The 17,694-nt window shown below is 45.4% G+C and overlaps 1 protein-coding gene across 1 annotated transcript in view; it reads right to left on the bottom strand.

Annotated features, from left to right (window-relative positions):
- Positions 1-17,123, bottom strand: part of BMP6 (bone morphogenetic protein 6) — a 93,027-nt gene extending 75,904 nt beyond the window's left edge. Inside the window, exon 1 of the mRNA XM_082046365.1 lies at positions 16,256-17,123. Within this exon, the coding sequence (XP_081902491.1) occupies positions 16,256-16,685 (430 nt within the window). The 5' untranslated portion in view covers positions 16,686-17,123. The remainder of the gene's footprint in view (positions 1-16,255) is intronic.
- Positions 17,124-17,694: the final 571 nt, after the last annotated feature.

The raw sequence follows: 17,694 nt of genomic DNA, 5'->3' as shown, positions 1-17,694 counted from the left end.
CCCACCAGGAGACCGGAAGAGCACTGACAAGGTTGTTTGGTTTGTTCATCGTGTTGTTTTTCTTTTTACTCAAGAACAAGCTCTTCTTTGCATGCATTTCTGAAGTGACTCTTCCCTCCTTATCTTTGGGAATTGGTATCGACCTCAGGTAACTACCCGCAGGCAGGCGAGCAGTGGAACAAGAAAATGCGTGACATGGAGACAAGCCATGAATCCCAGGAAGGAAAGTGAGCATCTCCATCCAGGCCACTACAACCTCAGCTTGGTACACAATCCCTAATCTCAGGTTTGGCTTTCTTTCTACTTCCTGTGGGCAGGTTTTGCTGTCCTTACTCCCCAAATAGCATCAGTGAAATCTATGGGACTCTTTGCGGAGTACAGACTTTTCTCTAGGCAACTGCTGCCTCTGAATCTGGCACAAGGCTGCACTTCCATCAGGAGAAACACATTAGAAAGCCACTGTTCACTATCAAAGCCTTCAAGGTATTTTAATAGCCCTTCATATTTTTCCGTGGCTTAGTAGAATTTTAGAAAAGTTTGCTAATTTAAAAATAATGCGCTTGTTTAATCATGATCTACCTCTCTCTTTTTTTAATTGCTGTGAAGACCTGTAGTGCAAATCCATGTTTTCTTCCATCTCAAACCAGTACAGTCCAAAGCCAAGAATATATATGTTGCTAGCTGGAAAATAAAGTGCCCTTGATTCCTAACTTTATTTTGGACAGTCCACTCCAAGCCAAAAGCCAAATTCAGTAGTGAGAAAATATATATAGCTTCAGCTGTTTTTTGTGGGTTTAAAGTAGTATTTGCTTTATGAGTAAGAGATTCAATAATGCATATATTTACATAAAAATAGTTTCGACATTTAAGTTAACTTCTTGCCAAGCTGGTGCAAAAATGGAAACGTAAAAAGCACAAGCACAGAAATAAGCCCCTATGCTGTAAGTCTGCTATTTACAGGTAATTTTTTTTTCTTGGCAATAAGACCTGAACAGTATGTTTTTTAACACTAGACCTAGCCACTCTGAGTCAATTTAGTGTTTATGGAAAAAGCACTAGACTGACAGTTCAAGAATTAAACTCTCCATGCCAGTGTATAGTTGAGCAGGGGCAGCAGCAAGGAGAACTTCCAGAACCTGGACCACTGATGGGCCCTGATTGTGTTCTGTGGACACGACAAAATTCATGATAGCACAGTCCAGTATGCAGCAGTGTGAATGCCCCATTATTTCTAAGGCCTCAAGAAGCTTCTGAAGAGGGCAGCACCACCACATGCCACAGGAGAGCGTGGAGTGCCCCAGGTGGCTGAGAAATTTCCCAAACTTTCAAACTGGTGCTGTTCAAAAGTATTTCGCGTAGAAGACTTTAATATTTGTAATATTACAATGTTGGTTTGCAGAAGGAGATAACCTGACACTCTTGGTGCTTCTAGGCAGCTTGTTGAGGCCCCTGGGACAGGACGAGCATGGGAGAGCCAGGAGCTCATGGAGACCTGCCTTGCAAACTGCAGAGCCCAAAGCAAACCGTGGAGGAGCCAGAACTTCTGTCTCAGCTTCACAACCTCACAGCAACACACATGCAACCAAGCTGGCCAAGGACCAGGCAAATCGCCTAACAAAAAGCCTTCACAGGTACCATCACAGCTTTGTCAAAAGTGAACCCTCCCATGGAGCATGTAGACATTGTTAACTCAGGCACTCTCAACACAAAATGTAGGTACAAGTGTGTCGCACTGGAGGATTCCCCAACAACAACTCCAACACTTAATCATACTTGGTGAAGTATATTCCATCGCATGCCCTCTCCACTACTTTCCACCTGAACTATCCAGCTCCTTTAGCCTTCTCCTTTCTCAAAGCCAAGGAGGAAAAATAAATCTCTTTGATGCTCAGTTAGGATAGGTGATGCACAATACAATGTCAAGCACATTACTTAACTGCATTGTGGCAAGCCATAGGAGCCCTACTCTGCTAGATCAAGGGGTGACCATGCAACAGTCACTAAATAATTGGTGCAATGGACAGAAAAGGTTGGAAGCTGTCCTTACTACTACAGCATCCAAGGCTGTTCTTTACTTCTTTTTTTCCCCCAGAGCAATTAGGCAGCTCAGGGATGTCAAAACATATAACTGGTCCACAAGACAAATTACAGTGTAAGTGCTGCTGCTTTGCCAAAGACCTAGCAGGCTTGGCCACGAGGTTTCTAATGTTTGAATCTTCACGTCCCTTGTCCAGTGTTGCAGTGCTTCTAAAGACATTTTAATAAAGATTAAATGACAGGCAAACCTACCTGCATGGATCCTTCCTATATATAAGCAAATAACAACAAAGCCTGGGTGACCAAACCGATGAGACATTGGTATGAAAAAGATACATGTAAAATATGTACATATACATTAAGCCTTTACACAAATTCAGACCCTTTTGCGAAGGTTTATGACAACTGGCTCATTGATACTTAATACTCTGACTGTCTCAGCAGAATCGTCTGGCAATTAAAAAGTCATCTTCACATTCTAGTTACCCTACAGCATCATAAATAGATTAAAACATACAAACAGAAACGATTAATCAGAGCTGAGGATAGTCTTGATCCTTACTGCAGCTTCATATGTTACATATTTTTTCTGCTGTGATCTCACTAGCAATGCATCACTGTTTTTAACCACTCTAAGCACTGATTCTACACTCAGCAGCTGTGTTTGTTTACAGGGCTAGAAATTAGCACAGGACAAATGGACTTCATCCAACTGAAATTTTTTTTGGCATTTTCCACTACACTTCAAAATATATTGGTCCTCATAGTCCAATTATGTATTTGCCACTGACGCTGGCCAAGGAGAGTGCATCAGCAAAGATGGTTCTCACTAATACTGCACGGGGATACTTTTTATTGCTCCAAACATGGGCTCCCTAATTACTAAGCATGGTTCAGACACACGTAGTGAAAAAAGTCCACTACTGTATTGTCCATACTTTTTTCACAAGGAACGTAAGAATGTCATCATAATCCATCCTGTGCTTTGCACTCTGCCAGTTCAGTAAGAGCGATGAAATGCAATTATATTTTATACTTAAAAGGACCTGCTAGTGCCCTTCACACTTGTAACTGACCTCCCAAAGCCAATTCCGAAAGACTGTAAACCAAATTCAGACAAGTCAGCCCTAAAATAATTTTCTTTTTCAATACCCTTATTCAATACCCTTTTCACAGACAGTTATTTAAAAACAAAAGAGCAGCCTTATGTCCCTACATACTTTTCATCTCCTTGACAGTTTCCTTAGCACAGAGTTGGGGGTGCTCTGTTTTTTCCCCATCCCATTTTAGAATAAGCAATTAAAGAGGAGTTATGGATTTCACTGGGACATGGCAGCAAACATTCCTGCCCCAGTTCTCACACACCTGAAAGTAAATACATTTTTAACATTTGCCCTAATTATTCAGAATACTTTTGTAAGTGACCTTTATTTATGCTAGAACTTACAAAGGAGATAAACACAGTATACATTAAGTTGTAGTTTAAGAAGTGTTTATGTCTTCCACACTGCTAAAAACACTCCGGTTCCATCTTACAAGTTGTATAATACAGAAATTACCAAACAGCCTCCTGGGCAGCTGCTGAATCCCAGCATTCAAACAATTTCTCCACACAAATATCCATAACTATTCCATCAATTCCCCAATAAACCCGAGTATCAAGGACCTTTCTGGACAAGTTTAAAATCACTATGAAACTTTTTGAAATTTACATTTTCTTGGGGACCAAAGACCATTTCCGGGAACATATGCAGGCACTGCATTTCTGTGGGACTGCTTCTCACTATTCTTACCTTTGTTTCATGCAACAAAGTCTGTACTTCTCTGATAATTTCAGATAATAGTGACGATGATGTCCTGACGTCACAAGATGCATGAAGAACCCTGTCAAAGTAATGTATTGCACTTTGCCGTGTAATTATGTTATGTTGGAGCACAGTGTTGGAAAACTTAGTATAATCATTAGCTGAGCGCTGAATGTTTTGATTGTCAGACAGGTTGTATATGATGCAAATATATGACTCAGAAATGATTTCACATAAACATTTTGGTAACAGTAATCTGACTCATAACCTCCAGCATAGAAAATAACAAGCTGCACAAAACATCTGCACGCTCTGAGCAACCCCAGCTTGCAGCAACCTTCATGAGTCTCACAGCACAGGGAGACCAGAGGGTCCCCTCCGCAGGAGGTGCTAAAATCTACCTTCACAAAAAGAGCCAAAACAGGGGTAAAAAGGGCTGTCGTTCCCACCAGGGATCCTTGTCGAAGAGCTGTGATAGCTTATGCTGTCTGGTAGTCTGCCCGGTGGGCATTGCTTGGTTTAGGTTCACATTTAACAGGGATAAGACAGGAGGAAAGGTTTGTTGTTATTCCACCCCGAAGCTTCACCATGTCAAGTATGACACAATGCACAATTCATCTTCTATTTATTTTCTCATTCATTAGGAGACGGACAGCTTCTTTCACGGCCTCTTTCTGAAGACAAATGTGCAGTCTTGAGTGACATGGAGGATTTACCGTCTGTTATTTCAGAGGAGGTTTGCCATGTTTATTCTGGAAAGTGCCATGAATTAATGAACTATCTCTTCAAGCCTCAGTGAGTCTGAGCTGCCAGCTCTCCGGCTGCCAGAAGCAACATACTGTTTTGGGACCCCATAAAATTTTTTTTACTGAGACTAGCGATAGCAAAAGCATCAGGCAGACCCAATCCCAATAGCTCCTGAAACATAAAGGAGCCATTATACTAACTGCAGATGTTATACTGTATTTTTATTCAGTTTCTCAAGAAAACTATTGGTTAACTTAACTCAGAAGAACATCTGCTATTAGCTGCTCTGCAGCACAGACATTACCAAAAGACATTACTACCCTGAAGCATGGACATTACCATTACCATGGAGGTTACCAAAAGTCAACCAAACTTTTAGTAGGCTCTGCAACAGTTTCAAGTGAAAAAGGTGTAACTGCTGTAACTACTTTCATTTTTCCTGTTCAGCTCCTTGTGAATGCCAACTTATGCCCATGAGAAATGCGCTTTAACACATGCACACAAAACCAGAGCCTGCCCACACACTCATGCAACCACACACTGCGCCCAGGTGTCTCCTACACCGTTCGGTCGGAGACCCAAAAGGAAGAGCTGCTGCTTTGCAAAGGCCATCATGTAGGGCAAATACTAATGGATGTCTGGTGAATACTCATGTTCAGGTAGCACTCACAGAAATCAGAGGTGTTACCAATGTTGAGCTGTTTGCACCTCCAAAGAGCCATGTCCCTAAGAGAGCACGGTTGGAGAAGGTACAGATTGTGGAACACCAGTGTGCCGGGTTCACAAGTGGGAAGGACTAAAGCCTAAGTCAAGTGAGAACTTGTGGTCCTCAGCTGACCGACACTGCAACCTGAAGAAGGTCGGATTTCACCAAATAAGACCTTACTGTTCCATCGACTCCACAAGCCGCTTGGCCACCTGCCAGGATGGTAACACAGCACGTGGTTTTGTGGTTAAATCACGGGAGTGGAAGCAAGAATTTCAGGGACCTCATCACAGCCCCCGTCCAGACATGCCCTCCAAGCCTCAGCTTAGCCATTCGGAAAATTAGTATAGTAGCAATTTACGTTTGTTAGAGCACGCTGTGAGACTTCAATGCTTATGAAGTGTTTTGAGGTCCTGGATAAAAGACAGAGCAGTATCCTTACATTGTCTAGTAAGTAGCGAGCATTACACATCTTGCAGAATGGAATATTTTTGGACGGGACAGCTGCTACAATCATTAAAGTGTAAAAACTATCACATGCAAGAGACAAGACACAGACATCTCAAAGTGAAAATCTCTCTTGTAGTGTGTTAAACAAATGTATCTTCTTTCCAGCTATCTTCCATAGCATAGTAAGTTGGAACTCTCTTAAATATGAGAACTTTTTTTTGCATCTCCCTTTTTTCTTCACTCCCTTCCCCTCTGTTATTTTTTTCTCTTTGTGGGTTAAAAAAAAAAAAATAAAAAAATAAAAAATTGAAAGGGCAAGCCAAGAGATTCACAGTCACTAAAGCCTGCAGAACATACAGTGAATTTTGGCAGGACATGCATGTTTATCCTTTTCATATGCTGTTTAAATTATTTTTATAAACAAGTCATTATCTTGCATAGCCACTGCTTGGTCCCTTTCATGTTGAAGACGTTTGATGTTACAATAATTAAGCAAAAGGGTCTGCATGCTTGAAATGCGGTCTTGGGATGACAGTTTGTGGGCCAGAGAGACTGGGGTTTCTTCTCCAAGCTTTGTCATTTCAGTCGAGCACCTGGATTCTGTACTTGCGGATGAAATCTTTGCGTAGACATCCAAATACCAATTTCAAACTGGGCTTACATTTTAGAACTGTGCTCCCACTATTTTGCACCAAAATCACACATAGCCTAGGTGTACACTACAGCGAGAAAAGAAACCCAAATTTAATAACCAAGACCACTATCAAATCAATCCCATTGGATCATCATCAAGTTGTTACTTAAAAACAAGCACACATCTCTCTCACATATGTAACTGGAATTCAGGATTTTCTACTTGTTTTGATACTTTAAAAGCCTGGTTTTGTACCTCTCTGCTCAGCATCCCTTGCAAACCACTCAAGAGATGCCTGAGACGGTTTTGAACCCTGATGCTCCAAAGGCCAGCAAGAACTAGGTGCATGACTGTGCCTGCACATGACCCCCTCTGCAGAATAAGAGCCCAAGTCTGACCCCAGTAAGGCCAGGACAAGGCTCACAGAAAAGCCTCTCACTGCTTGCATGCAAATGTGTTGAAGAACTGGGCTTGACATCATGATGAAGACACAGGTATATTAAACACGTGTTTATCACGACTGAGCTGGACTACACCACCAGTGTGGGCACAAGAAAACAAACATGAATGGGAAACCCATGGTAAGTGACAGAGAAAACACTTCCTCCTTCGTTCCTGCAGAGCATCTGGTGATTAAAGACCTCTGCTCTGACCTCTGCTCATCCGCATTCAGTCACAGGGTGCCTGCCCCTCTTTGACACTAAGAATTAAAGTTCCAACTGCTTCTTTTTTCCCTGACACGGAGCCTTATTCCAGATACTTTTAACACGGTTTGAAAAATATGTAAGTTAGGCTGCAGTAAGTGTTCACTTCCAAACAACTTTTATTACAAAGCCAGAAGCAGACAAGTCTTCTGCGTCTTGTACGTGCTTGTTACCGTTCAACATTTTTTCCAGCTCATTTGGACAATTTTATTCCTTGTAGGAGGACCAGGATTGATTGCTTACAGCTTTACTCTCCCAGATTTCTCTCTCAAAAGGTCTGGAAAGCCCAGAGACACAAGGACACGAGAAGACACCTCTATTTCACACCGAAACTACAAACCTTTTCCTGCCTCCAACACCTCTTGGCGTACGGGTGCAACTGTCACAACCAGCTCAAAATTTCTGATCTGTTGTTGCCTGGTGTGAAGCTGAACGCCTGTGCCTCAATAGACATTATGTCACCCCTTAGCCCTTGTACAAATAGAGTGTCTAATGCCTTGACCGTATGTGCCACGCAAACGCAATGCGGTAAGTGACAAGATAAGAGTACTGCATCTGCTCCTGCATACAGTAGTATACCTCTGCATGAACATTTGTGTGCATGCTCTAAACACAGTATATTTTACAGCCTACACTTGATAAAAGAAATTCTGGCTCTCCACCGGTAAGATTTTGGTTTGATCAAATACATCTTATTTACAGGAGGGCTTCAAATAGCTGATTCATACATCTTTCATACGGCAAACGACCATTAAAATACATAGAATAACATGACTTTGGAATGCTGTTTGAAAAACACTTTCTCATTTATTATTGGGAAATTTGACTTCTTCGGAACAAGTGTTAACACTGTCTCAATTAATTTGTAAAGCTATTCAAGCCATGAAGTACATCTGCACGCTGAGTATATTTCAAATACTGTGCTTCTGTTTTCATTTTCAAAATGTTTTTATTTATACACTAATATTTGACCTATGAATATTCCAAGTTTATATGGAGCCAGCTGTTCTAAATTCTGGTTATACTGAGCGTTCGTGCAAAACATCAGGTGATATCATTGGATATTTTTTTAAGGGGAAAGTTCATAGGAAAGCAGTTATGTATTCTTGTGATTAACACCACATTGGATCAAAACAGTCATGTCTAGCTCTCTGAAAATACAGCTACTGTTTTAGTTAGCAGAACACTTCGGCTCTGTCTACATTATCCTTTTTTGCCAAAAATTCCCACTGTTGCTACCACTGATTCAATTCTGTCATTGTGCTATGATGAACACTGCGACGTAAAATAAAAAGAGCTGCAGGCTGTGCTGTCAAAATCTTTGTGCCCTTAACAACAAAACAGAAAATATCTCATGCCATCACACACACACACAAAAAAAAAAGAAGGGCAAACAAAAAAAAAACCACCCCAAAAAGCCACCTAACACTCCAAAGCTGTTTCTTAGCCTGGAAGCTTAAGTGACTGAAAGTTCAGGAAATACCAGCCCCAGTCCATAGCAGGTTTTAAGAATCAAAGTCCAATACAAATGCATTAAACACCTCTGCAATCCCACAAGGGATTTCTTTAATGAATTTCCTTTAAATTAAGCTTTTTTCTCCTGCAACAGCCCCGCAGCAGCTGCAGCCCTGTGCCCTTCCCAAAGCTTTGGGAACCTGTCCCAGGTCTAAAGCACAGGGCTGCAGGTCTCCCCAGGGAACGGGCACCTCTTTGGGGTGCCAGCACCAGCTGCCCCTGTTGCAGCCACTCAGGAGGTGGCAGGAGGCACCAATCCTCCTCCTCTGCTGGCCACAACTGGAAAAAAGGTGGGAAGAAACAACACACTGACTGGTTCTCACACACCTCCCTGTCCTGGCATATCACAGAATCACACAGAACCACAGAATGGTTGGGATTGGAAGGGACCTCTGGAGATCATCTAGTCCAACCCACCTGCTAAAGCAGCTTCACCCAGAGCAGATCGCACAGGAATGTGTCCAGGTGGGTCTTGAACATCTCCAGAGAAAGAGACTCCACAGCCTCTCTCGGAAGCTTGTTCTAGTGCTCTGTCACCCTCAAAGTAGTTTCTCCTCATGTTTAGGTATCACATCTGCAGAATGCCAATCCAAAATGCCCTCTTCACACTTAGAATCACAATAGTTTGGGCTGGAAGGGACCTTCAAAGACCATCTAGTCCAACCTCCCTGCCATGGGCCAGGAGATCTTTCACTAGATCAGGTTGATCAAAGCTCCATCTAGACTGACTTTAAATAATTCCAATGATGGGGCACTCACAGCTTCTCTGGGTAACCTGTTCCAGTGCCTTAACACTCTCATTGTAAAAAAAAAATCTTTCTTACCACCAATCTAAACCTACTCTCTTTCAATTTAAAACTGCGGTCCATCAAACAGGGAACCTGGGTATGACCGAACACCACCCTCCAAGAATCGGGTGCCTGGAGAAAGACTTTCTGGTCCTTAACCTTGGTCTCCCAGTGTCTGCGGTCTGATGCCTGCTTAAAAAAACACGAATCTCTCAACTACAAGGCTTTTCCATGCAGGCGATACTATTTTTTTTTTTTCTGCTTCATATCTCTATAGAGATGGTCAAAGGGAAATGCTAAATGATTAGGAGGTGGACCGTACTTAGGAGCATTACCGTGCATCTGCTGGGATACAGCAGAAACACACAATGGTACTGTTTATGTCCCAAGTAACTCATACCTTCCTCTAACCCCCCCACAAATTAGCAATGATGCAAGATGACTTAAAAAGAATCATGTCTCACTGCATGGAAAGTCTAAACACCACCTTCCTTCCTCCTAAATCACAATCACCACTTAGAAGTTTATATTTAAAATTACAAGAGAGAGAGAGCATCACCACTGCCATGGGCCAGGCTAGACCCAGTAAGGACCCACAGCTCCTCAGCAGAGGTGTAAGGCTGTGGCAAGAAGTCAGAGCTCAGCACAAGACATGCAACAGAGCTGCCCAAGGGATTTTCTGATGAAGCCACGTTCAGCTGGAAGAAAACTGCCCAAAGAAAACCTTTTTATAAGAAACAGTTTGGTTTCCACTTTGTTTGAGGAGAAGAACTAGAAAGTGCTGCTTTTATATTTACAAAACAAACACACCCCACCACACCTGGGTGTGTATTTCAAAATGCAATTTTTCAGTTATTTATATATATAAAATTTAACTTGCATCAATCAAGACCACTTTGGTAACACTAATTTTTTGCAAATAAAATCACTTGTTGTTGTTGTTGCTGTAAGACAGACTTCTACATTTTACCCAAATTTAAGACAATGTAAATTATCAAACTCTGAAAAGCTTTCACAAGACAGAGAATAGTCCTGCTAATGCCACATGGTTGGGTTCCAGCAACTTAGTCTAGCTGACACTTAAACCTGGATAAACTGCTTCCAGAAACGTGACCCTCCACTCATTTTAACAATGCACTTTTTGAACAGCAGCTTCTCCGGGAGCCACACATCTTCCAGGGCTCACGGCCAACAGCAGAAGGATGGCTGTAGATGGTCAATTCAGAGTCTGAAGGAGCTGAGGACTTCTAAAAGCAATGTCAGGCAGAAAGCAATTGAAGCACCATGGCAGACCATATTCCTTCTCTTTAATCATGTCATCGGGCAGCTGCACGCTAGCAGGGAACTCACAAGCAACGACTACTTCAAGGAGATGACATAAATGAGGACCTTGAGCTGCACCAGTTGAACGGCAAATGTAAGGCGGCTCTCTGACACTGGGGATCTGTCTTGGCATCAAAGCCCAGTGTACGAGTTTTGGCAGAAGAGAGTAAACTCATTCCCATCATCAGCTTCATGATTTCTAATACTGGCCTGCTCTGGACACACATGGAGGATGCTGCTTGCATGACGAGAGCGCGAGGCTTTACACAGCCAGCTGGCAGCACAGCCAGATCCACAGCATCACACACTCCAGTTATTCCCTGCGAGTCGGTGTCTTGACCTTTACAACATGTGGTCAAGAGTATAAACAGATGGGATGACAGTGTGAATGGTACAGTCCCGTCAATATAATCACGCAACATCCCTGATACATCTTGGTTGCCTAATTTCATATCCCCTGACACCAAGCATGATACCATGGAAAAAGACAGGTGGGCTGACCAAACACTTCAGATGAAAAAAATTCACCTGCTTTAAAAATGCAGGTGGGGATGCTGGAGCATCGCTTCCCCTGAAAAGCCATGAGGAGTATAAGTGCTTGCCATGGATTTGTGCAAGATCATTCCTAGAAGGAAATCTGGTAGGTGACGGCTGCCAAAAAAGATGAAAAGCCTGTTTGGAAGATATCACATCCATAAGTGCTGCTTTATAGACACAGGGAGAGCACACATTTGTACAGTGAGCACTGTACCGATCTCCGAGAGGCTCCCTTGCACTGAAAGGCAGCACTCTCGTCCCAGCAGATACTTGAAGTCTCACAGGGAAAACTGGGATTTCCTGGCTTTTGGGAATTCAAAGATAAAAGAGGCTTTTCACCATGGTCCCAATTCAAATCACGTGGAAGAGCTTCAGGGCTGCCTGCAGGACTGCCTGGCAAACAGCCGGGTTTCCTCTCATCCTCCTGCCTGGAGTTCTCCCAAGAGACTTGTCTTGTGACAAAGGGAAAACCCTCTCTCCAACAGCACAGAGATACAGTGAATCCGTGCTGTTAGGCTGCTACAAAACTGCAGGATGCTGCGGACAACCAGGCAACACACCCCAAAAGCACACCTTTTACGGTCCATATCCCTGGAGGGTTTGATGAGGCCAGACTTTTCCCTTCACAGCTATTCAGCTGTCAATAGCCCCAGGTTGGGTCACAGCAGAAACCTGCAAAGACTGTCACTGGATTCCTTGTTTTTTTCCTGTGTGAAGCACGGGGCTTTCTTCCCCTTGCTGCAGATGCCAGGATAGAAAGGCATGGGTGAGGACCAGATAAGCTTCTTCCCCATTTTGACACAGGATTGCTCCACAGCACCTTTCATCATACAGGGAATCATTCTTTCCACAGATGCAGAAGCAAAGTCCTTGGGAGTCTCGTTTCAGTTGCTACACGTGGCACACACGAAGGGCTGGAGGGCAGCTCCTCTTCACATCACCACTGATGAGCCAGAGACCAGCGAGATTTTAAGTCTGCCACAGTCCGTGGTCCTAGTCTACATTTTGTACTGAGTGGTGAACCCCCTCTTCTCATCTCCCCAGCCTGAGGGAGAAGGAGTTTGTTGTAAGGAACTCAATATATCTCTTGCTAAAAGAGCCTTGGCAGCAAAATACATGTATGCTTGCCTGCATTGAGCTGTCAATCCAGCATCACTGCCTCAAAGAAGGATCTCCATACCAATCCTGGGTTGTTTTGTGAGGAGAAAGAGGAGATAACCCTAGCCAGTGCCACAAGGAAGGTACAACAGGAAACATCAATAGATGTTATTTTCCCAACAGCGCTGTCTCAAGACATGTCAGTGCTACATTTAGATGAAGGATGCTCCTGAAGAGCCAAACAGTTTCATGAGGACACCTGCTGCCCCAGAATGCACCTCCCAGCACCACAACCCTACTGTATAGCCATTCTTTTGGCACAGAAGTTCAGCACCCTGCTTAGTCTGGTAAATATAAATAGAGAGATCTAAACCCCAGATGTTTCCATCTGCATGAGACATCCAGACTTCCTATGTGGGAAATGGAAAGCAACAGGCACTTTTTGGGTGCCTCATCTTAGTGAAAATGCCCAAAACATACACTTTTAGCATCATCTTCCCAAAATAGGGAACAGGTCCACCAAGGGTAGATTATATTTGCTGTCGATTTCTTTTTTTAATCTAACTTGATAAATGAAATTATTATCTAAGTTATCTGAACTGGTTTATATCTTGTGTGTGTTTTCAATTGGAATGGGAAAAACACTTATTTCTACACCCCGATACCGCTCTCTAGCTGCATTATGAAACAAAGCCTTAAGCATCTCCTAGAAACCCCAGACACTCCAAGTTCCCCTACAGTCAGCCCCTCTGGGAATCATCAACCACACTTTGCAAGTTCATACTGCAGCGCAGTCATCACCAGATAGGCAAGATAAATCCCAGACTCTACACTTTGAAGACTCATGTTTCTTGTCCTCCCTGTAAGACAGTAACTCCCTGCGTCTGGAGAACCTCCATGCCTCTGTGTCCTGCTTTTTTCCTTTTTTTAAAAAAAAACAAAAAAAGGAACTGTCTCCCAGGACATCATCTTTGAGCCTGGGACAAGCCTGTGCTGCCTGAATAATCTGAGACCTCACTGAAGTCCCTCAGCTTTGCAAGACCTCAACAGGGAGAACTTGTACCCTGAGCACATTTGGAAACAGCCTTCCCCAAAGAGAAAACACATCTGCTGTATCCCCAGATCAGACGAATACATACATTGTTCAGGGAGGGCTGAAGCACTGCTCCTTTAAAAAGCAGCAGTGACTGCAAGCTGCTGACTCTTTTTGAGCTACAAGGCTAGAAAAATTAAAGGTACTTTAAAAATAATATCAACACCTGCAAACTTTCATGACAATGCAGGATGTCTCCACACAGCTGACCTAGATAATGGCTTTGCAGGACAAGATCTGTCATCAAATGTTTGCCTGGTTCTGGGCTGCAGCAGAAGCAGTATCAGCACCTGAAGGCGGGTCACCATGGCCACCTGTACTGACTTCACACCCACTCACATCTTCAAGGCAACTTGCACCAGGTGTACCCATGTAATACCCTTCACTTCTGATCCTGAGAGAACACCAAGGGCCCCTCACATCTCTTTGGTAGCTGCCCCTTCAGTAATGGAAAGATAAGTCTTTACAGTTGAAAATAGACAAAGCTCTTCAGAAGCATATTTTAACCAAGCAGAAGTTATTATAGGTCTGATCATGTGAAGAAAATCCCAAATAAAATAATTCTGGCAGTGTCTGTTTATAAGGAGACTCCAGCTGTACTTTTTCATGGTTGCTTGACATACTCTTCATCAGAATAGTCAGTGTCCTTGAGGTCAGGAAGTCTTCCCTTTCTGCTGTGATCCCACCATCTTTTGCTGCATTTTCTAGACTAGATCTGATAGGCTGCTTCGATAGATCACAGGCTGGCTTTCTCCCATCACACCTTTGGTTTCTATATTGCAATAAAAACTTAGGCTTCCCCTAGTCTTCTGGCATTAATTACTGTTTAGTGGAAAAGTAAATATTAATACACATGTGAAAGACCCCCCAAAATCCCTGACATGTCCAAGGAGCTACAAAAAACAGATGAACAGCTGTCTGGTCTCAGCCCGTCAATTTGCCAACCCTCTGGTAACAAACAATCACGTTAAATGACATTACGGTTTATGACTCGGAACTTGGAAGTTGATGAGAAATTTCTGCAGTTGATTCATACTTCCTGAGACTCATAACCAGCATTTCAATCGTGCTATTTTACTACATTACATGAATAATTTTCCTTGTTGTTACATAAGTGTCTAGATCCAAATTATCAGAACTGATTTGAATCACATGAATGTTTTGGGGCTTGGTTTTGTGGTTTGGGTTTTTCTTATTTTATTTTCAAAACAAACAAAAATGTTCAGGTCTACTGTCTAATACTGCTCTCCTGGTGCTTTATAAAGCAGGGTGCTAAATACTTTCTAAAAGACCACATGCTGAGACTTCTCCACGAAATCATCTACTCTGGGAACCACCCAGCACTTTGCAAGCACCTTGATCATAATCCTTTAAATAAAACGTGCTATGAGGATTACTTACATACAGCTACCTCCAACACTGAGCCCCTGACAAGCATATCCATGGTACACGGAGCCCACGGGGCTCTGCACTGCTCTATGTGCTGCGGACACCTGGTAGCTCAGCTGTACCTGCAGGAGCTGCAGTCACCTCGATTTCAACATAGACAAGTCCTTCAACAAACACCCACAGTGCAAGGGGGCCAGTTCTCACCCACTGTGGGTCCTTCATCAGGTACAAAAATCCCCCAGCCCCAGGCACTAGAGCTAAATGTGTTCTAAATGTATACACTGTGCTACAAAGCTATTGAGCACATATACCCATGCGGGTAGCTTCCCACTGCAGTGACCTATCGCTGCTCTAGATGAGGAAATGCACAACTATTTGTATTAAAAAAAAAAATACAAGCTGTTCACAGGTGTCATCATTCTGTACGCGCAGCTCTGGAAGCACTAAGTGAAAAGACACAGTTTTCAGCCGACTGGTTAAGACACTTGAGCTTCACAGGAATTCCCTAAAAAAAGGAACTGCAATTTGCCAACCGAAATATTTTTATCCTCCGCATTAGGCTGAATCTAATTATACTGTTTCCTTAAAATTGCAATCTAATATTCCAAGGGTTGGACTCGATGATCTCTGAGGTCTTTTCCAACCCAGTCGATTCTGTGATTCTGTGATTCAAGGCTCCTTCAAGTAAAAGGCTTAATGACTTTCCCAGTGAAATGCCCACCTCAGAGCCCTTCATGTCAGTAACATGCTGACAGCATGATTTGTTTGAAGAGCAGGTTGATGTCTAACATATTTCAAGATTTCCACGATACGGAGTTTGATCACGTCCCTGGCTCAATCACCAAAATATTCTACACAGAGTCATATATTCATCGCCACACTAGCTCAGAGTGCCTCTGAAAAAAAAAAAAAAGAAAAAGGAGACAGGGATACTGTGGAGTAGTGTAGGATGTACTTTGCTCCAGCCCCAAAGTCATTTGTACTTTGCTGGACCTTGCACGGAGTGAATGAATGCAACTTGCGCTCCGGTATGGCCCCGGCTCTGCTGCCCGGGACCCACAGCATGGTGCATTTAATCCCGAATAACGGGCTCTGATTGCTATCACCATAACGAGGGCGAAAACACTATTTAAAAAAAATAAAAGGCATGTCCTTTTCTTATCTGTCTCTCTAGGGTTTCATATTCCGGGACCTTTTTTTTTTTTTGACCTTACAAGAGGGATGGGAGGTTTTTCCCATCGCCGAAGTGACTTGTCCTCCTGGCCAAAACCCGCGCAGCCCGAGGTGGGTCCCGTCCGGGAGATCCCCGCAGACCGCCGGCCCCGACCCCGCCGCCCTCCCCGCGGAACCGCCGAGGTTCTCCTCTCCCCGAGGAAGAAGCGCCCCCGGGCTGGATGGGTGAGTGGGCTCCGCGCACTCGGACACTCACCCAGGTTGACGAAGCTCATGACCATGTCGGCGTCGTTGAGGAAGGCGCTGTCCTGCGAGCTGGGCAGCGGCGGCGGGGCGGGGGGCGGCGGGCGGCCGCCCCGCTCCGCACCCGCGCTGCCCTCCGCGCCCTCGGCCAGGGCGTGGTAGAGGTCCAGCATGAAGCGCGGCGCCGCCGTCAGGCGCCCCGGCGGCGGGGCCAAGGGCTCCCGCGGCAGCGGCCGGGGTCGGTGGGGCAGCCCCAGCACCGAGAGGATCTCCCGCTGCATCTCCCGCTTCTCGTGCGACTTCAGCCGCCGATAGAGGAAGCCCGAGGCTGCGGCGGGTGGCGGCGGCTCCCCGCCCTCCGCGGGCAGCGCGGGCTCCGCGGGGCGGCAGGCGCCACTCAGCAGCGCCCAGCAGCAGCACAGCCAAGCCAGCCGCCGCGGCATGGCGCTTGGCCGGGCGGAGGCAGGCGAGGTCCCCGCTTCCCCCTCTCCCCGGGGGCTCCCCGCCGCCCTCCAGCTCTCCCCCCCGCGGCGGCGGCTATCGCCTGGGCCGGCGGGGGGCAGCCAGGCCAGAGGGGCTCAGCGCTCGCTCCCGCCGCCGCGCATGGCCGCCCGCGGGGCACCGCGGTGCAAGCGCCCCCCGCACCGCCGCCGCCGCTCAGGTGCGGCGGAGCCGCCCCCGGCACAGCCCGGCCGCTCAGTTCGCCATGCCCCTGCCCGGCGGAGCCGCGCCGGGCCGCGGGCTCTGTTGCGGGGCGAGAAAGAGAAGGAAGAAGGGCAGCAAACTTTTTCTCTTGCCAGGGAGCGAGCGAGCGGCTCCTGCGGCGGCAGCCCCGGTCCCCGCGGGCTGGACGGAGCGAGGCTGCTGGCGGCGAAGGCAAATCACCAGCGCGCCCGCCTCTCGGCGGGGCGGGCGGCCGCTCCTCCGGGGCGGGGAGCGGGCGAGGGCGCAGGTAGCGCGGCCCCGCGGGGGCGGGCGGGCTGGCCGGCGGGTTGTTGAGGGAGCAGCGGAGCAGGTTAAGGAGCGCCGGCCCCGTCGGTTGTCACCAGTTTGTTGCGCTGAAGCGTCTCTCCGCAAAATAACGGCGGCGTCGGCCGCCTTAGGCTTGCCTCTCTGCTGGCTTGTTTCTGTTCAAAAAGAAAGATTTCGGCCACCCCTCTTGCTCCCAGCCCTTAGGAGATGTAGGTTATTTGTCCTGAAAATAGATGGAGTGCTACCTACTCTAAATCTGAAGAAGTCTTACAGTTAATTTGAATTGGTTACAGCACCCTACAACTTTTTTTTTTTTTTTTTTTTTTTTTTTCTGGAATATCTTGCAAAACTGAGCATGGAGCACTGGTAAATGGCTGGGTCCAGGTACCCTGCACCAGCCGTTATGGATGAAACACCAATCTGCATCTGTGTACTGTGAAATATGTTACACTGCTATAACATAACATACCCCTTCCTACA

The sequence above is a fragment of the Streptopelia decaocto genome (genome assembly GCF_964273445.1).
Source record: "Streptopelia decaocto genome assembly, chromosome: 2".
NCBI classification, from domain to species: Eukaryota; Metazoa; Chordata; class Aves; order Columbiformes; family Columbidae; genus Streptopelia; species Streptopelia decaocto.
This window is presented reverse-complemented; position numbering and strand designations above follow the sequence as displayed.